The 21,538-nt window shown below is 36.1% G+C and overlaps 1 protein-coding gene across 6 annotated transcripts in view; it reads right to left on the reverse strand.

Annotated features, from left to right (window-relative positions):
- Positions 1 to 214: 214 nt before the first annotated feature.
- METTL15 (methyltransferase 15, mitochondrial 12S rRNA N4-cytidine) overlaps positions 215 to 21,538 on the reverse strand; it is a 223,458-nt gene continuing 202,134 nt past the window's right edge. For 2 of the 6 annotated variants that reach the window (XM_070072109.2, XM_089310171.1), the window contains one exon: positions 215 to 1,340. In XM_070072109.2, coding sequence (XP_069928210.1) covers positions 895 to 1,340 — 446 coding nt within the window. In that variant the 3' untranslated portion in view covers positions 215 to 894. The remainder of the gene's footprint in view (positions 1,341 to 21,538) is intronic. The other 4 variants (XM_051852099.3, XM_089310168.1, XM_051852121.3 and 1 more) reach the window with 2 other exon arrangements.

Consider the following 21,538-nt stretch of genomic DNA (forward strand, 5'->3'; position numbering starts at 1 on the left):
GAGACCAGGAAAAGCACCTGGCTCCTGGCTCCTGCCATCGGATCAGCGCGGTGCGCCGGCCGCAGTGCGCCGGCTGCGGCGGCCATTGGAGGGTGAACCAACGGCAAAGGAAGACCTTTCGCTCTGTCTCTCTCTCTCACTGTCCACTCTGCCTGTCAAAAAATTAAAAAAAAAAAAAAAAAGGCTGCTCTTGGGCTATTTTTAAAATGGGCACAATTAAAATTAAAATTAAATAGACTTCAGTGAAACAATTGTCTGCACTTGGGCAATCTTCTGTTGCTTTTCCCAGGCCATTAGCAGGCAGCTGGATAAGAAGTGGAGCAGCTGGGAGTTGAACTGGCATAGGTATGGAATGCTGGCATTGCAGTGCGACTTTATAAACTACGTCAAAATACCAGTCCAAATATTTGAAATTTTCAAACTTGTATAAGGCCTACAGCTAAAAAAACTATAGTGATTAATTATTCAGAAGTAGGAAAATTGAAATTAATTCAATGATCATCACTATTTTAGCTATAAAAAGTCTATTGCAAATCTGACCATTTAAATTCAGAATTTAGGGCATGCAAATATGATTATAATAGTTTCTCTCTTGATAATTTCAGTTTATGTTTTTAGATAGACACGACAGTAGTAGTTGCTTTTTCTAACTTCCCGGTCATAGAAAAAAAATCATACATAATATAAACACATTTTCCAGCCTTGAGATATGTTGTGTTGAATTTCCTGTGTCATGCTCCTATTTCTTAAATTCATTTCTGATAAAAATAATAATGCTAAATGCCATCGATTTCAAAACTATCTCACACTTTAAGCTATCACAAGCTGTTTTGGAATATCACATAAAGAAATGAAGAGAAACTAAAGTTTGAAGATCAGGTGATGGTCACTTCCTCATAATTTGATAGCTGCTCTAAGCTTGGCTGAGCGTCCTCTGGGGTTTTCTTGTACATCTTGATCTTCTGGAGTAAGTACCTTCTTGTTTATCAATTCCCACATTAAAGGAGCTCTTCCTGCAGAGACTTCTTCCTTGTTCTCAGGACCTGAACTCAATTGTGAGGCCTGTACCACCTTCTGTCTAACACTTAAGTTAAACCTTTCTGTCATGCTTATCCCAAGCAAAAATCGTTTGACTATGCGATCTTCTAGTGAATGGAAAGAGAGGGCAACAAGTCGTCCACCAGGTCTCAGAAACTTCTGTGCTGTCTTTAGTCCTGTATAGAGTTCATTGAGCTCATTGTTCACAAATATGCGAAGAGCCTGGAAAGTCTTGGTAGCAATATGGGTAGATCGCTGTAGCAAGTCTTTTCGTGCATAAATAGCAGAGGGAGGAAATGCACCTAGAAAAGATTTTGTAAAAACAGGAAGAGGATAGTTCACATTAATACTTTTCATTAAACATTTTGGGTTTTGTAGTGTGTATGCATAAAAGAATCTAAGAGACTATATTTTCTTATAAAACTATAGCATTTCATTCATACATCGTACTCATATTTCCAAGAATTCTATCAAGGTTTAAAAGGATCTGTCAGAAATATATTTCATAAATCATTTAGTGGAATCAAAGAAAGGAACAGAGAAAGAAAGAAACAAATATTTGAAGAAGTAACAATTCAAACTTCCCAACTTTGGTAAAAAACAACTGATTCAGACCTACAAGAACCTAAAGAAACAACAAATAGAATATACAAAAAAAGGTACCCATGGCACATCATAAACAAACTACTATAAACCAAATCATGAGAACAATAAAGAAAAACAACATAGTATATTAAGGAGAACAAAAATATGATTGACAGCTAATTTCTCACTGGCATAATGGATGTTATAAGACAGTGGGATAACATTGAAGGTATTGAGAATAGAAATATGTTTGTCAACAAGGCTTTATTCATTAAAACTATTCTTCGAAAATTAAGACCCAAATATCTTTTTAAATAAATAAAAACTGAGAATTCATTGCTGACACATGTGCACTGAAGAAATACTAAAGGAAATGCTGTAGGCTGAAATAAAAAGCCAAGTGATAACCTGGAAAGAAAGGAATGAAGAGATAAGTAGTAAATATAATACACACATTACATATATATTCATTCACAGGATTTTATATGATAATATGTACAATGTATGATAATAATAGCACAGAAGATGAGAGTGAGTAAATGGAGCTAAGTGTACTGTTGCAATGTTCCTATATTTTCCTGAAATAAAACTTGCTTATTATGGTACCTAAGGCAAATAATAAATAATATTGCAAAGAAATAAAGCTAACAAGCTTATGGAGAGTAAAAATAGTCTAAAAATTGTTTAACATAAAAGAAAGCAGAACTGAAGGAAAGCAAAACAAAAAGTAACAAGGAAGATAAACAGCAAAGTGAAAGACAATAAATCTGTCAATAATTACATTAAACAAAGTTGTAGAATGTGGGCCTAGCATTGTGGTATAGCAGGATAAGCTGCCATCTGCAATGCCAGCATCCCATATGGGTTCATGTCTCAGCTGTTCCACTTTTGATACAGTTCCTGCTAATGGCCTGGGAAAAGCAGCAGAGAATGGCCCAAGTGCTGAGGCCCTGCGAACCACATGGGAGACCCAGATGAAGCTCCTGGCTTCAGCCTGGCCCAGCCCTGGCTGTTGCAGCCACTTGGAGATTGAACCAGTGGATGAAAGCTCGCTTGCTCACTTTCTCTTTCTCTCTGTCTCTCCTTCTCTCTCTGAGTTTCAAATAAGTAAATAAATAAATATACATACATATATATATATATATATATATACACATACATACATATGAGTGAAAGGCTAGGGCGGGTGCTGTGGCATAGCAGGTAAAGCTGCTGCCTGCAGTGCCGACATCCCATGTGAGCTCTGGTTCTAGTCTCGGCTGCTCCACTTCAGATCCAGCTCTCTGCTAGGGCCTGGGAAAGCAGTACAAGATGGTCCAAATCCTTGTTCTGCACCCATATGGAAGACCTGGAAGAAGCTCCTGGCTCCTGGCTTCAGATTGGCCCAGCTCTGGCCATTGCAGCCAACTGGGGAGTGAATCAACGGATGAAAAACCTCTCTCTCTCTCTCTCTCTCTGCCTCTCTAACTCTGACTTAAAAAAAAAAAAAAAAAAAAAAAAAAAAACTTCCACATGAAATGCTGGGATCCCATATAGGCACTGGTTTGTGTTCAGGCTGTTCCATTTTCAGTCCACCTCTCTGATAATGGCCTGGGAAAAGCAGTGGAAGATGGCCTAAGTGCTTGGGCCCTGCTACCCATGTGGGAGACCTGAACGAAGTTCCTGGTTCCTGGCTTTGGACAGGCTAAGCTCTGGCCGTTGCGGCCACTAGGAGAGTTAATTAGCAGATGGAAGATTTCTCTCTCTTTCTCTGTCTCTCCCTCTCTCTTTGTAACTCTTTAAAATAAATATTTAAAAAGAAAACAAAAAATATATGAATAAATCATTCAATTTAGTAAGACAACCAACTTATTTGAAATATGGACAAAATTTAGAACAGACATTTCATAAAAGGCATAGAAATGACCAATGAATGCATGAAAAGATATTCAATGTTATTAATAGTTACAGTAAACCACAACTAGATACACTATATATCCAATGAAAAGGAAGTGCTGAAATTAAGGGAAATAGATAATCTGAATACACTTAAGTCAGTAATTAAAACTCTATCCAAATGAAAAGTCCAGACCCAGATAACCTTACTGTTGTATTCCTTTACCATTGGTTCACCCTCCAATGGCCACTGCGGCCAGCGCGCTGAGGCCGGCGCACCACGCTGATCTGAAGCCTGGAGCCAGGTGTTTCTCCTGGTCTCCCATGCGGGTGCAGGGCCCAAGCACCTGGGCCATCCTCCACTGCACTCCTGGGCCACAGCAGAGAGCTGGCCTGGAAGAGGAGCAACCGGGAAAGAATCCAGCACCCCGACCGGGACTAGAACCTGGGGTGCCAGCGCCGCAGGCGGAGGATTAGCCCATTGAGCCACGGCGTCGGCCCCTCACTGTTGTATTCTAAAGGAAAGGAAATTACAGACCAATATCTCCTTTGAATATCAATGTTAAAATCTTAAAATACAACCAAATAAAATTTAGCATCTGATTAAAGGAATTACATACCATGGCCAAGTGAAATTTATTCCAGTAATGTAATCATGGTTAAACATATGAAAATTAATCAATGTAATACATCACATCAACAAAACAAAGAAAAGAAAACCCATGGTCATTTGCATTGATGCAGAAAATCTATTTGACAAAATATAGCACTTTTTAAAAAAATTTATTTGTTATACAAGTTTCATATATTTCATATATACAAATTTAGGAACATAGTAGCATTTCCTCTCTACCCATGCTCCAACACTTCCTCCTCTTCTCTCTTGGATTTCCATTCTTGATTTTTACAGTGATCTAATTTCGGTATACTCACTGAACCCCTTGTTAATCCTACTCTAAGTAAAGGAGTTCAACAAATAGTATGAAGAAAATGAAAACAAAATAAAACACTTCCTCAATGGAAGAGACAAGGGCTATAAACAATCATCTATTCTCAAAATGTCTATTTCAGTCCAATATACTACATTTCAGGTGCTCTATTAGTTACAGTGAATATGAAAAATGCTCAATAAAGTAGGAGTAGAAAGAAATTACCTCAACAAAATAAAGGCAATATATGAGAAACTCATAGGTAACATCATACTCAATAGTGACTCTCCTCTAAGATGAGGCACAACACAAGGATACCTGCTTTCACCAATTAAAAATAAATAGATGAGGGTACTTCAAAATATTTGCTGGAAATCTACTGTAAAAGTTTATTTTGGTGTGAAATATTAAAATTGTATATATCAATAGTATTAGAAGTTTCAGTAAGAGCAATTACAAGAAAAGGAAAAACAGGCATTCATTGGACAGAATGAAGTAAAATTACCTCTGTTCCAAGAAGATGATATATGACAATATGAGATTACTTCAAAATGTTTTTGGAAAAAGTAATTAATAGGTAAATTTATTTTGATGTAAAATGTTTTTTTAAACGATTTATTTATTTGAAGGACAGAGTTATAGGGTGAGGTAGAGACAGAGACAGAGGTCTTCCATCCACTGGTTCACTCCCCAGAGTGAACAGCTGGAGCTATGCCGATCCAAAGCCAGGGGCCAGGAGCTTCCTCTGGGTCTCCCATGTGGGTGCAGGGGCCCAAGCACTTGGGCCATCTTCTACTGCTTTCCCAGGCCATAGCAGAGAACCAGATCAGAAGAGGAGCAGCCGCCCCGATGCAAAACTTTTTGAAATCTATTCAGGAGGCTAGCGCTGTGGTGCAGCGGGTTAAAGCCCTGGCCTGAAGTGCCGGCATCCATATGGGTGCCGGATCTAGTCCCAGTTGCTCCTCTTCCAATACAGCTCTCTGCTATGTCCTGGGAAGGCAGTGGAAGATGGCCTAAGTCCTCCCACATGTGAGACCCGGAAGAAGCTCCTGGCTCCTGGCTTCGGATTGGTGTAGCTCTGGCCATTGTGGCCATCTGGGGAGTGAACCAGCATATGGAAGACCTCTGTCTCTACCTTTCTCTGTAACTCTTTCAACTAAATAAAATAAATATTAAAAAAAAAAAAAGAAATCTATGCAGGTCTCAAAACACTCATAGAAAAAGCATATTATGAAAAATTTATGCACCTATTTTGCATGAAACATTCCATTTTTCACAAAGGACTTGAAGTACCTTGTAGAAAATGGCAAAGTTCTCATACACACACACAATCTGTTGGAATTGGGCCTTGCCAATGTCAGAGAGTCATAAATAATGAATATATAAGCTGAAACTTACATTGAGGAATGAATGGTCTTAGAGATGACAGGATAACTCTAATCCATGAAGCTCTTCTCCTAGGGCTTACTGTTTTTTTAGAGAATACTCACTAGGATTATGTGTAGTCAATTTCCTAAAAAGGTTTTCTAGATGGGGTCCTGTCAACCACCTTAGGTCCCATCTTTAGAGATAAGGAGATGGTGAGTCTGCAATAGGTAATGTATTGTGCAAAGCTTCTGGGTGCTACTCTGGGGATCCAAGGCACACAGCCTCCCTTATTTTAGACAAATTAAATTTCCAGGGTTACCCTGCCTGTATACTGGTATTTCGTGTCTGTTATTTACAGGAAGACAGGCTGACAATGCATATTGTGTAAAATGAAAAAAAGAATAAAAGAATATAGAACATCAAATGGTATAGAAATTAAAGTAGTAAGATGAAAATATCAACTGGCAGTGGTACAAACAGAAAGACTAGGAAAAAATCCAACTATGAAAAATTAAGCACCATTTCTCGAATTCTTTTTTTTTTTTTTTTTAATTTGACAGGTAGAGTTAGACAGTGAGAGAGAGAGAGAGACAAAGGAAAAGGTCTTCCTTCCATTGGTTCACCCCCCAAATGGCCGCTACGACGGCACTGTGCCGATCCACAGCCAGGAGCCAGGTGCTTCCTCCTGGTCTCCCATGCAGGTGCTGGGGCCCAAGCACCTGGGCCATCCTCCACTGCCTTCCTGGGCCACAGCAGAGAGCTGGACTGGAAGAGGAGCCACCGGGACTAGAACCTGCAGCCCATATGGGATGCTGGCGCTGTAGGTCGAGGATTAACCAAGTGAGCCATGGCACCGGCCCTCATTTCTCAAATTCTTAAGCTTAAAGACAATCAGTAAATGTACTGTGTCTCTGAGGAAGTGAAGAGGGGTTTCCTTGTGATAGTTACTGGTGAGAAGGCAAGAGACAAAATCCTCTTAAGTATGCACAGGCTACATAAGACTACCTACTTACAAGTCATCAGGACAGAAGATTAAAACACTGCACCAGATTCAATGCACTACATATATTGCACTCTGAATTAACTCATGGGGAGAAGCATATTAATTAGAAAGAGACATGGGTCCGTGCTCTTGAGGAGCTTACTATTTTCCAATTCTTCTTCACCCTACTCACATCTCCCATATCCTGTTATCATAAATAGAAATGGTTCTCTCTGCTTGTCCATTTCCTGAGTTTAAAAACAGAGCCTACTATGGCTAATTCATTTGATTAAGGAATAGAGTAGCTAAGACAGAAAATATGGTCTCAATCACAATTTGGGTCATTTGGTTTGATGATGAGAGTAAATCTTCTTGTTGTGTTTCACAGCCCATCAGTGAATAGACTCAGTTAACACAGGACAAATGTGTACTAGTTTTAAGTGGGAAGATGTACTCACTGCTGGTGCAGCTCTTTCCATGCTCCACTTTAATTACTTGTCTGCCTCACTCCCTTCACTCTGACCACCTTATGGAAAAGGAACTATTTTGTGTTCACTCTTATACCCCCAGCACTTGGCAGAGAAGCTTGTGGTTCTAAACTCTGACAGCACATCAATGTCATTGGCAGGGCTTTTTAAAAAACAAAACAAAACAAAACAAAACAAAACAAAACAAAACAAAACAAAACAATGCCTGGCCCCACTCCAGACCTACTAAAGCAAATTTCAGGGGTTTATTAGACAGGAGTTACTATTTTTATGAAGCTTCTCAGAGGAATTTGGCACACAGCCAAGATGAAAAACTACTATAGTAAATACTCAATAAATGTTTGTCAAAAAGATAAGAAACACTATAAATAAAATAAATGGATTAATGACTGAACAAAAACCCAGAACATTAGTACCAAAAGCTTGCTTTATAACATTAGGTGAATACATAAAGAGCATGATGTTCAGTCATAATAATGGGTGACTAAAGAAGAGCATAATACATTTATTCATAAAAATATTATGAACAGATTTGTAAAATAATATCATGATATAGGCCCAAGTCCTCCCTCCTTCCCTCTCTCTCTCTCTCTCTCTCTCTCTTTCTTTCTTTCTTGCCAATGTGATCGTGAATATCATCAAACTATGATTTTAATGGGGCAACTAAATTCTCAAATTTGCTGGCAATTTCAATATTGTAATACAACTGATTGCATGTACTTGATTATATCTGATTATAACTAAGAATGTCCTCAATTAATCAACCATTTGCACATGTATGGGGCACCTGCAAATAATTTTCACCTCAGAAATGTAAGCTTGAAAGGTTTTATTGTCTGAAATACAGCAAACATGCAAGATGAACATTATTGCTGTATATTACTTTTGCACAATAGACTGAGACATGAAAATGCAGTGGTAAAATTGTAAATATAGATTTAAAACATAAATATCTTCAAAGATTTAAGTTGGAATTTTTCCTCACAAAAATTAATATACAACATTCAGATCTGTTTACTTTTTAATTTTAATTTTTAAGCTTTTAACAGATTCAATGTGTTTGTAGATATAATTCTAAGAACAGAATGATATTCCCTCCTCCCTCCCACTGTCTTCTTTTTTTTTCTTTTGAGATAACATATTTAAATTTACATTACAGTAAAAAGGCTTAATACTTTTCCTAATAAGTCTAACAAGTAAACAGCAAAAAGATCCTAGTTTAATGGGAATATAGACAATGGCTATAAACAATAATTGAGTGGGAAAATTATCATTTCACACATATACAGTAAATTTTAAGGTAATCACAGATCATTAAAACTACAGTAGAATAACATTCTTAACCACTGGATTCACTACAGTATAAAAGAAAGTTCTACAAAATTAGGTTTGCATCAATACTGATACACACAGGCATTTCTCTTTTTTTTCTTTAAATTTTGATTCCACATATAAAGGAGAACATGTGGTATCAGTCTTTCTGAGAATATTGAGATTTTATGTAAGTTTTACTTCCCTTAACTATGAAACCCTGAACCACCTATTTTCTCATTATGTCAAAATAGCAGAACTATTTTCCTCCTTTAAAATACCAAATTATGGCAGTAAAACTGACTACAAAAGGAAATTAAAGGCTAACATATTTAATAACAAGATTTTTCAAGTTAAATACACTTTTAAAAATGTATATTTAAGAGTAAATGCACATTAAACCCAGTATGTGATAACAAGTTCTAATTTCAGTATAATTTTGAGGTTTTATTTGACACTTACCTCTCTCATAGTAAGGTTGGAAAATTCATGAAATTACCTATGCAAGAAAATTATTAAGCATTCTGTCTCATTAGATGTACTCCATTCTCACAATCCAGTTTAGCTTTGCTGCTGTTAGCATTTTTCTAAGTCTGTCACAGCTTCACATCTTTTCCTCTTGTCTTTGTCTCACAGGAGCAAACTCTGAGAGTTCTGTATCTGGGATGTATTCAGAAATCACCACTTAACTAACTTCAAAACTATCAAAGCCATCATCACTGTTTGTACACAGCCAGGAGATGAACCTTTTAACATAAAAATGTAACTTCACTGTTCAAAATCTAACTCCTTTCCACCATATAAAATAGAAACAGAAGTTCAAATGTGGTATGCAACATCTGTCTCCTACACCCCTCATTTCTCTCACCTCATCTCCTAACGTTGATCTCTGTACTCTTAATTTAACTGAACCAGGGAACGAGCCTGCCTAGGTCATCTGCCCTGTACCTGGCTTTGACTTGTACCTGAAAGATCTTCCTTCAGACACCCATGAGGATTACTCCTTACTTTATCCATGTCTCTTCTCAAACCCAGAGTTGGAAAGGCAGTTTCTTGACAGTACTCTGTCACTATTCCCATTACATAGTTTTATCTTTCTTCATTAATAACTTATCAGCAACAAACATTACTGGCTGTGCTCCTCCATCAGAATATACTACTCTGAAAACAGAGACTCTCCTCATTGCTAGATATCCTTTGCACCAAGAAGAGTTGGTGGACAGAAAGAATGATTACATTTGTAATTTAAAGTTAGTCATTGTTAAAAAAACAATTAGAAGAAATGATGAGTTGTATATGAAGTAAATCATTAATGTCACTACTCTTTAAATTCTTCTCCAAGAGGAAGAAATTGTATATATAAATGGTATATGTAAATGTATATGTACAGGAGCCAGCGCCGTGGCTCACTTGGTTAATCCTCTGCTTGTGGCGCTGGCATCCCATCTGGGCGCCAGGTTCTAGTCCCGGTGGCTCCTCTTCCAGGCCAGCTCTCTGCTGTGGCCCAGGAGGGCAGTGGAGGATGGCCCAGGTGCTTGGGCCCCAGCACCTGCATGGGAGACCAGGAGGAAGCACCTGGCTACTGGCACTGGATCGGCACAGTGCCGTCCGTAGCGGCCATTTGGGGAGTGAACCAACGGAAGGAAGATCTTTCTCTCTCTGTCTCTCTCTCTCACTGTCTGTATCTCTGTCAAATAAAAAAAAAATCTAAAAAAAAAATTATATGTACATATATGTATATATGGAATGATTTGCTAAATGGTCTGCAACTTAGTTTGTCTTAAGAAAGATATAGTTTCAATTATATAGACACATTATAATTAAGTATGCTTGTTAATTTAACAAATGTTTATACAGTGTTAAACACAGTACCAGCCAACTGGGAATACAAAGTAAATAAAACAGGTGGTCTCTCTCTGGTAGGGGTCATATTACCACTGTCACAGGTTCAATAAGGATGTTTTCTATTTTTGCTATCATAAAAAATGCTGCAATAAATATGTGAATTGTATATTTTAAAATTTCTTCATATCAGGAAAACTCTACAAAGTAAAATAACACAGTCCAGGAAAAATATTATTCGCCATTATATGTGAACCTTGTGTGTCTGCAGAATTGAAGTTATTAGATCAAAGAGTATTTAGATTTGGATCAATAGTTCTAAATTTACCCTCTAGATAGATTTACCAATTTACCTTCATCAGTAGTATATGAAACAGTCCATCTTTCCACATCCTTACCAGTAGTAGAAACTATCACTCTTTAATTCTGATTAGTTTAATAGTAAGCAAATGACAGCTTTTGTTTTAATTTGCATTTCTTTGGCAATTAGAAGAACCAGGCAGATTTTCAAATCTAATAGCCATTTGATTCCCTCTATAAATTGCTTCAAAAAAATCCCTTTGTTTAGGTCTTGATGAGATATTGCTCTTTTCTTCATTGATTTGGAGGAGTTATTTATAAAATACAAATATAACCCTTAGTCTCATATACAGTTGGAAGTATTTTTTTTTCCTAGACTATTTCTTAACTTTGTAGAGCTTCTGTCATACAAAATGATTTTGAAAATTTACATATACTTTTATCTTGTAGTTTTAAGTTTTATGAAGTTGAGGACAGTTTTACACACACTACAATTATAATCAGATATTGGGGGAGGTATATTTCTGATTTATTTCTTACATTTTAAACACAAGTATTTAATATACATGAAAGTTATCTTTTAGCATGGTATGAGGTTAGGATCTAACTTTACTTTGAACTAACAGTCAATATTCCCATGAAGTATATTCTTTTTATACATCTAAAGTACTATTCTAATCATTTACATATTTTTATATACAGATGGATCTGCTTCTGTGTTCTCAATTGTATTTCTGTATTTTTCTGACAATAGCCAATTATTTTAATTAGTGATTGTCACTTTTTTTTTCAGTAAATTTTGAGGTCAGGAGGGACAACCCCATCCCTGCAATTCTTCACCCCCTAGCTATGGCCCACCATTATCTGTTTTTTCTTAGATACATTACATTTTTTGATACTCTGTATATTAGTTATCACAAATCAGGGAAAACATATGAAATTTATCTTTTTGGGGATAGCTTATTTCACCAAGCATAACAGTCTCCAGTTGCATACATTTTGTTGTGAAGGATAGGATTTCAAATGTAATGTATATAAGAGAAATTGACATTTTGAGATCTGATTATTGTTTATAGCCCTTGTCTAAACTCTTGAGGAACAGTGGTTTTTCTAGTTACTACTTGTTGAATTCTAAATTTAGTAGAGGGTTAAGCTTGTGATTATAAAGAAAATTGAAAGTACGTCATTGTAAAAATTGAAAGGAAAATAAGGAGGGAGGGTAGAGTGGGAAGTATTATGCTCTTAAAATTGTATATATGAAATACATGAAGTTGGTTCTCCTTTTTAAAAAAGTTTTACTTGGGTATTCTTATGCATTTACTATTTCAAATTCAATTTAGAAATAATACAGTATATAATACATATGTATATATGTATGTGTGTAAGTATGTGTGTGTGTATATATATATATATATATATAAGAATTATAGTCAATGTGTAAAGCAGTCTGAGCGAAACTTAATTATCATAATATTGAAGCAATCCAACCAGGTAACACAACATTTCCATTGATATTCTATATGTGTGCTGTTAAAGTTTAACAGTTGTCTTCACTTAAGTCATGGTCAGGCTATTTATAAGTGCTGATTTTACAAATATACACTTTAATCATCCCTATAGAAAAGCATAATACAATACTTATGTTAAGACAACATTGTGCCAGTCCCAAAGGGACAAATACCATATGTTCTCCCTGATCGGTGACAACTGACTGAACACCAAAAAGGAAACCTCCTGAAGTGAAATGGACACTATGAGAAATGGTGACTTGATCAGCATAGCCCTGACTGCTAATGGACAACTTAATACATTATCCCTCATAGTATTTTTTTTTGTCTGTTCTACTTAATATGACTGGTTTAATTCTGTAATTATCACACAGTTATTCTTAAGTGTTGAAAATTAACTGAAATGTGATCCCTGTTAAACATAAGAGTGGGAATAAGAGAGGGAAGAGATGTATAATTTGGGGCATGCTCGGGCTGACTTGCCCCAATTGGTAGAGTTGGAAACATACCAGGGGATTCCAATTCAATCCCATCAAGGTGGCATGTGCCAATGCCATCTCACTACTCCAAGTGATCAATTTCAGTTCACAATTGATCATAATGAAAGGACTAAGAGTCAAAGGGAGCACATAAACAAGTCTAGTATCTGCTAACACCAACCGATAGAATAAATAAAGGGGAGAGTGATCCAACATGGGAAGTGAGATACTCAGCAGACTCATAGAATGGCGGATGTCCTAAATAGCACTCTGGCCTCAGAATCAGCCCTAAAGGCACTCGGATCTGGCTGAGTATTTCATGAGAGTATTTCAGGCATGGAAAGCCAAGACACTCTGGCAAAAAGATCTCTGTGAGTGAGATCCCAGTGGAAAGAACAGGTCTTCAAAGAGGGAGGTGCCTTTCTCTGAAGGGAGGAGAGAACCTCCACTTTGACTATGACCTTGTCTAAACAAGATAAGAGTCGGAGAACTCAAGGGGCTTCCATAGCCTTGGAAACTCATAACTGGTGCATGGGGAGATTACTGATGCCATAAACAGGAGTGTCAATTGGTAAAGTCAACAACAGGAGTCACTGTGCACTTACTCCTCATGTAGGATCTCTGTCCTTAACGTGCTGTACACTGAGGCTTAATGCTATAACGAGTACTCAAACAGTATATTTCACTTTGTGTTTCTATGGGGGTGCAAACGACTGAAATCTTTACTTAATGTACACTAAACTGATCTTCTGTAAAAAAAAAAAAAAAAAAAAAGAAAGAAATTATCAATTCCCAACTTGACTCTCATTGGGATTAAACATGACAATAGGTCTGATCTGATTTCATCATCATTTAAAAAAAATCATCTATTATTTTTCACTTTATGTTTCTGTGTGGGAGCAAACTGTTGAAATACTTACTTAAGGTATACTAAGCTGATCTTCTGTATATTAAGATAATCGAAAATGAATCTTGATGTGAATGGAAGGGGAGAGGGAGTGGGAAGGGGGAGGGTTGTGGGTGGGAGGGACGGTATGGGGGGGGAAGCCATTGTAACACATGAGTCGTACTTTGGAAATTTATATTCATTAAATAAAAGATAAAACAAAACAAAACAAAACAAAACAAAACAAAAAAAAAGACAACATTGTGTAATACTCATAGAAATGGCACTGGAAAGTAGGACCAATTATCTGATTTCTCACTTCTTTATTTGATGTGGAGGAACAGACCTCTGAGTTTGTTTCAACATTATGTGATGGGATAAGAATACTTCAAACAGGATTATTATGAAGATCATATTAAAAAAGTCTTCAGAGTTTCTTGTTTATTTATTCTTCTCAGTTGTAAAATGTTAGACATCAGATTAAAAGATCTCAGGATACAAAAAGAAGTGCAAAATTTTTGTAATGTTTAACTTAATGATGCATTCCCATGTATACAAAGTAGTACTTGGCGTCTTTAAAGTATGAAAACTTACAATGGCAAAAGAATGAGAAATCATTCTTTTTAATTTTTAGTTTGATTTTGATGCTAAGACTTGCAAGAACCCTGATTTCATTAACTGAAGCCTTCTAGGTTATGTTTCAACCATCTGGCCAGGAGATTATTTTCCATAATTAAATGTGGAGATTTCTCTTGCCACTTAAATAATACAACTTGTATTCTGGCATTTTGAGAACACATTTCCCCCCTCAAGCCTCTTATTATTCCCCTGCTCTAGTTTTCATGGAGTAGATTTCTGCACAGGTATTTTGTTTCTTAAGAATAGCTCCACACAGATAAAATATACTACTGCATCATTTTAAACTATCTCCTTTGTTTTCACAGTTCAAAAAAAAATCTGTTTAGTCCATCTAAATCTAAGAATTATCAAGACTTAAACAATTATACCTTAAACTGGCATCAATAATATTTGATAAAATTCAATAAATACATATCCTTAATACTCATACATTATTAAATAATGTAGCCAAAATTTATTACATATGATGTACTAACACTGGAAATTAAAACATTTATGAACATAAAGTCCTTACTCTCAAGAAATTCAAACCCAATGAAAAGAGTGACATGTAAATATTATAATGAGGGATATAAAGAAGGACTGAACTTGCTATTTTGGAAGTGAAAAGGATGAAAAATTATCCCCACCTCCTATATAATGTAGCATTTACCAAACTGCTGTTCCCAGGAACAGTGACCTTGTGAACTATAACACCTTTAATCCCCAACCAAACACTAATGTGTCTATTGTCAAGTAGGTTTGGGACATGCATAATACTACTTTCCTATTTTGGATATTCACAATGCCCGTAATATGATAAAGTTCTGAAGCTAAGTGTTTAACTTTGTTTACCCAACATTTCGCAACTATTGATGACAACAGAAAATATTTTTATTTTCAGGAGCAACTAACAATTCCATAGAATCTGTTTCTGAGTAACAAACTGGGAAAATACTTAAGGTAGTTTTGTGATAGTTATATTCCACATATTTTAATGTTATTGAGTTCTCACAAACATTCTCAGAAGAAACAGATATGTTTATTTCCATTTAAAGGTCAACAACTGAGGGATTAAATGTCTCCAAGTTCAAAGGAACTGTAAGTAGTCAGTTGGAAATTTGGGTCTTTTTAACATGAAGTCTACACTAATCTACAAGAAAGGGTAGTATGATATTGGATGAGATATTTCCCACAGAATCAGGCTAGTTTATCTGAGATAAAGTTTGGGAAGCCCTTATCAGTGTTAGGTTGTTTTTGTAAACTTATCTTATTATACAGTTTTGCAATTCTTCAGTATCCTGAAGATGTTTGTGAATTTCCTTATCTTTGTGCTCAAAATAAGGCAACAATTTTATGATGGTATGCTTACCAAACCATCTTATTTGCTTTTTCCTGATTAGAATTTAAGGAAGTTAAAATGAAATCACATGGTTTAAGGTGATTTCAAAAGCTCTGATTCCGTGTTTAGTAATTTATATAACAATCTCACTTTCTGGGAGAAAATGAGCATGGAATCTTTACATGAAGCCTGAATTGCCTTTTACTGAGAGATGTTTTAATGGAAGCCAAATCACTTTGCATCAAGTTGCAAGAGTTTGGCTTTCTCTTCACATTTCCCTTGGGGAGATGTGCATTGTCAGTACTAAAGACTGCGCATCTGGTGAAGGCAGTAACTGCTCTGGTCTCTTACCCTGGGAACGGTAATGAATACCTTTGGCTTTTGTCCTTTCTGTTCTATTGAAATAACTTATTGTCAGCTCAGGTTATTAGGCTGTGCATTTGTCTCTTTTTCATCTACTTTCTCAATAGTGGTTTAAAAAAATAGTTGCTACTGCTACCATTACCAAAAGACTTTTGGGCAGGTATGGATTACATCAATCTGATTAAGAATCTAGACTCATCCAACATATGACATATTCACAGGCTTTTCCCGACTCCTTGTTAAGAAGGGAACCTTTCACAGTGTTTTTATGTCCTAAAAATAAGTGCTTAATCTTCTTCATCTAAACAAAATGAGGGGACAAAGTTGCACATTAAATAAGATAAAGGGTTGAGATAGGTAAAATTTTGGGCTGTTGAGCTTAACTCCTTTTATTTTCTGTAAATCTTGAGAAATGTTGCTAGAGAAAAGTGAAATATTTCCCCATACATTTGTTGTTACTGTATTTCTTGTAAATTCATGACTTTAACAATTAAAAGAAGAGCTCTTTGCTCTCACCTCTGCTCCTCTGTGCATATAGTTCCCTCAGTCTAGAATGCCTGTTCCCTCTTCTGGTAGTTTGTATCTACTCATCTTCAATACTTAGGTGCCATTTTCTCCAGGAAGCTTTTTAAATCACCTTTTAATACATACTTCATCAAAGTATTTACCACTCTGCCCCACTTGCCTTTCAAGGTGTACTGGTTGTAAAAGGTCCAGAGACATTTTGTTATTTTCTTTTGTATCTGCAACTCAGGTATAAGGCTGGTCCACAGTAGGTGGCAAATCTACTGAATAAGAGAAATTCTTCTAGTCCCAAATATCAGGATGTGCTATAAATGGTATTCTGAACATAAAAACTCATGAACTCCATGAAATTTTTCTAATGTTTTGTGATTATGTGAAATTTTATGTGGAATTGCTCTATTACCTCCATCAAATTCTCAAATGCACTGGAGGTCCCCAAATTAGGTGAGTTTTTGATATAAACAAGCTATGAGTTAGCTGAGTTTATCAGCCCATAACTTACTATTTTAATGATATTATAAAAAAAAAACTTACTTCCTTTATTTTGTTGTTGTTTTTGTCTAACTCCAAGAAAATTTTACTCTACCACTTATAAAAGTTTTGATTGAGAACCTTCTTCATTTATGACAAAGTGGGAAACTCTCTATCAGTGAAGACTCAATTTTCTTCTGAATCACAAAGGATTCTCATTAAAAGTACAAGAAAATCTTGCTTAGTAACAGTCTGTACTCCATATAATAATAGAACAAAATTTGTATGAGGAAGCAGCAAGATAGATTTCATTCATAAAAAGCACCATGCTTCTGGCTAGATAAATAACGTGAAGTCCCAGAGAGAAATTATCATTTTTCGTTCTGGGATACCCTTATGCTACTTACACTTTTTAAAATTTAATGCATTCACATGTTCAAATGTATTGAGATTTTTAAGCTTGTGAATGAAATTAGCAACGTGCTGTGGCTGTCAATGTGATGCATTGCAATTCCCCCTGAGTGGTAGGGTTTAAAAATTAATTCAGCTGTTGCACCTGTTTGCCGGCATTCATCTGTTGAATTTCCATCACATTTAATAAGTCACTATGACGCAACTTGTGTCCTTTTGCCTGGGTTCCTTTAATATTGTTAAATTTTCATCCACCTAAAATTCAAGTAATATTACAAATTTCCAACTGTTTAATTAAAGTCTGTGAACTTGAATGGTTCTGGATAAAACTGGATTTACTCAGTGAGGTTCTTTTTAAACTTCTTCAGAGTCTCAACTAATCCCCAATTGCTATCACGTTAAGACTGATGACAACATGATCTCACTATGGGTGGTTGAGGTTTACAAATCCTCATACAATACGGGAGAAAAATTAACTTCTATGCTTGAGCAAAAGAGTAATAAGAAATATTACCTGCTGAAATGAAATAAGAAACATGGATCAAGGGCCAGAGTTGTGGTGTAGTGGGCTAAGTCTCTGCTTGGGACACCAGCATCCCATATGGGCACCGGTTCAAATCTTGGCTGCTCCGCTTGTGATCTAGTTCTCTTCTATGGCCTGGGAAAATAGTAGAAGATGGCTCAAGTGTTTGGGCCCCTGCATCCACGTGGGAGACCTGGAAGAAGCTCCAGGCTCCTGGCTTCAGATCAGCCCAGCTCTGGCCATTGTGGCCATTTGGGGAGTGTACCAGCAGATGCAAGTCCTTTCGGTCTCACCCTCTTTCTGTCTGTAACTCTACCTTTCGAATAAATAAAATCTTAAAAAAAAAGAAATATGGACCACAATTAAAGGAAGGAATTGAAATTTTACATACATCATGTTTCAGTAAAACTATATGAACATACAGAATATTACTTTATGTTTTAATTTGTTTAACATAGATAGGGTAGCTCAAATTGAATCATGATTCTCATCTACTTTGATGGTCTGAACATTTGAATTCAATTATCATATGTTTAAAGAGTGACTGGGACCTACTGCCAGATGCTGAAGCAAGAGGTTCTAGTATACTTACTACTCAAAATAAGACACTTTACTTGAAACATTTGGCACATTCTACAGAGCAAAAAGTATTGTTCTCAGAGTTGATCCATTTCCATGTCCAACACTTGGGAGATGGCAAAAGGAAAAGATATTTAATAATGCTTATCTTTGAGGTCAGCACATACTCATATAATTAAACTGTGCATTACAAGATAAAGGTGCTCCCTTACTTTGGCATATTTACCAGCAATAGAAAACTTCTCATTTGTGCCACAAATGATCTTTAACAAATCTCTTTCTCTCTCTACTGAAATATAAGCTTCCAGATGGCAGAGTTCATGTGTTATCATTTATATTAACAGGTTTGTTGAAAAACTAACAGACTATCTGAGTGAATTAAAGATTACACGACAAAATTCTCCAAGGACCACAGCCTATGAATTTTAATTACATCATAAATATATCCTTTTTCTACCTCACAACCAAATCCAATACTGAATTGCCCCCTCCTATCTTTTTTTTTCCTTCTTGCTCAGTGCCATCAAACTGCTCCAGGAATAGTGTTTTGGATAATGTTCAGTAAAGGCTTTGGTTTTTAGAAGGATGACATTTATTAATTTTGAAGAACTCAAGGAAAATATGTGCATTTAACTTCACTTAGAGGATTTAGCCTAGAAAGTTAGAATCCTTCTTCCCACCCTAAATACCTTAAATATGCCCAAATTATTTACCATAACAGCTATCACTAGGAAGAAAAAATTTAATAATAACTAAATTACATTATCTCTTATTGGTATCTAGTGCAATGGCATAAAATGAAGTACAAAATGTTAAGAATTAAGATTATATGTGTATAATCAATTCAAACAATAATGTGAGAATAAAGAGGTAAAAATAATATGCAAAATTATATTTGTGTTATGGTGGTAGAGTAGTAACACAGTTTTAAAATTTCCTCCTAACTTTCTTAATAATTATGACTTTTAAGTAAAAAGTGCACTTATGATAGAAAAATGAAGATATTACACTTTATAATTATGAATTTTAACTATTCTTACATGTGTTTATAAAGTAGAATTTTATCAACTACATAGGGTAAAATTTTTTAAAAGTATTTATTTATTTATTTATTTGAAATTCAGGGTAACACAGAGAGAGAGACAGGGAAAGAGAGATCTTCCATATGCTAGTTCACTTCCCAAATGGCTGCAATGGCTGGGGCTTGGCCAGGCCAAAGCCAGGAGCCAGGAGCTTCTTCCAGGTCTCCCAAGTGGGTAGAGGAGACCAAGTATTTGGGCCATCTTCCACAGTTTTCCCAGGCCATCAGCAGCGAGCTGGAACTAGAGTGGAGCAACCAGGTCTCAAACTGGCACCCAAATGGGATGCCAGCATAGCAGGTGATGGTTTTACCTGCTATGGCCACAACACCAGTTCCCCAGGTAAACACTTCATACTGATTTATTTTCCGCAAGTAGTTATTATGTGCTCAAAACAATGTTAGGCAGTTTTTTTGTTTTTATTTTTTTTAAAGATTTATTTTATTTATTTGAAAGGGAGTTGGAGAGAGGGAGCGAGGGAGGGGGACAGAGAGAGAGAGAGAGAGAGAGAGACAGAGAAATCAATCTTCCATCCACTGGTTCACTCTCCAAATGGCTATAAGGGGTAGGAAAGGGCCAGATCAAAGCCAGGAGCCAGGAGCTTCTCCTGGGTCTTCCACATGGGTAAACAGGTCCAAGCAATTGGGCCATCTTCCATTGCTTTCCTAGGCACATTAACAGGGAACTGGATCAGAAATGGAACAGCTGGGATTTGAACTGGTGGCTTTACCCGTTATGCCACAAAGCTGGTCTCTAGGTAGTTTCTAATCATCTCAATAATTTTATACATTAAAAACCATTACTCTTATTTTAAAGAGACTTAGGCTCAGAGAAGTTACATAATTTCTTCAAGTTCACACAGCTCATAAATAATGGGACTGGAATTTGAACCTAAGCCTTTGCAAAACTCCAACTCCAACTCTTTTTTCTATTCCTCACTGTTAGAAGAGAAAGCAGAGACATGAACTTTAATTAAAACTGTAAGGTTGATGAGGTATTAATAAAAGAAAAGGAAAAGGAAATAAGAAAAAAAATAAAGGTGTTGGAAACTTTATATGTGATGTAACTGTTGAGAGGTGAGATGTTAAAGAGGTGACATAGATTATGTTATTATCACCAAACTAAGCTGGCTATTTTGGAAATCAGTTTGTGTTACATGTGAGGTTTGTTCCCTTCCTGTTTGTGCTCTCTTGCATATGTGTTCTTTTGCCCCTCCACCCTCCTACAAGTGAAAAGGCACTAGCTAGATGTGGCCACTTGCTTTTGGACTTCTCAGAATGTAGCACAATCAGTCAAATCAATTTCTATTCATTATGAATTACTCAGACTCAAGTATTCTGGTATAGCAACACAAAACAGACTAAAACAGAAAATGAGTACTATAGAGTAAGGTTGGTGCTGTAACAAATATTTGAAAATGCAGAAGTGACTTTGAAACAGGGCAATAGGTAGAAGAAGAATTTGGAAGAGCAACTTAGAAAAAAAACAAACTTAGATTGTCATAAATGACTGTTAAGGGTGATTCTGGTAAGTCTCTGAAGAAGGTAAGAAATGTAGGGAGAACCTAAATCTTCTTAGGGACTATTTATGTGGCTGTGATCACTTAATATGGACAGTAAAAGTAATTTTGGTTACATCTCAGGCAGAAATGAGGAAAATATCTAAGCAGCAAAGCACTCAAGGTGCTACATGATTTTTTTGTTCACATATACTAAAACTAATAGAAGTAATTTAAAGATAATTTATTACTCAAAGGGAAGAACAGAAAGATTTGGAAAAACTGTCAGTGTGGCCAAGTAAAAAATAAAAAAAACATATTCAGAAGGGAATAACAAGGGTATGGACAGGCAACCATTTGTAAAAGAGATTAATATGAATAGAAGGAAGCCAGGTTACATTTGTTAAGAAAATGGGAGCATATCCTTGTGGTGGTTAATTTGAGATACCAATTTAACTGGAACAAGGCATTCCTAGGGAAATAGTAAAGCATTATTTCTGGCTGTGTTTCTGAGGGTGTTTGCAGAGAAAACTGGCAC

The sequence above is a fragment of the Oryctolagus cuniculus genome, chromosome 1, assembly GCF_051225735.1.
Source record: "Oryctolagus cuniculus isolate XC-2025 breed Fujian yellow rabbit chromosome 1, ASM5122573v1, whole genome shotgun sequence".
NCBI classification, from domain to species: domain Eukaryota; kingdom Metazoa; phylum Chordata; class Mammalia; order Lagomorpha; family Leporidae; genus Oryctolagus; species Oryctolagus cuniculus.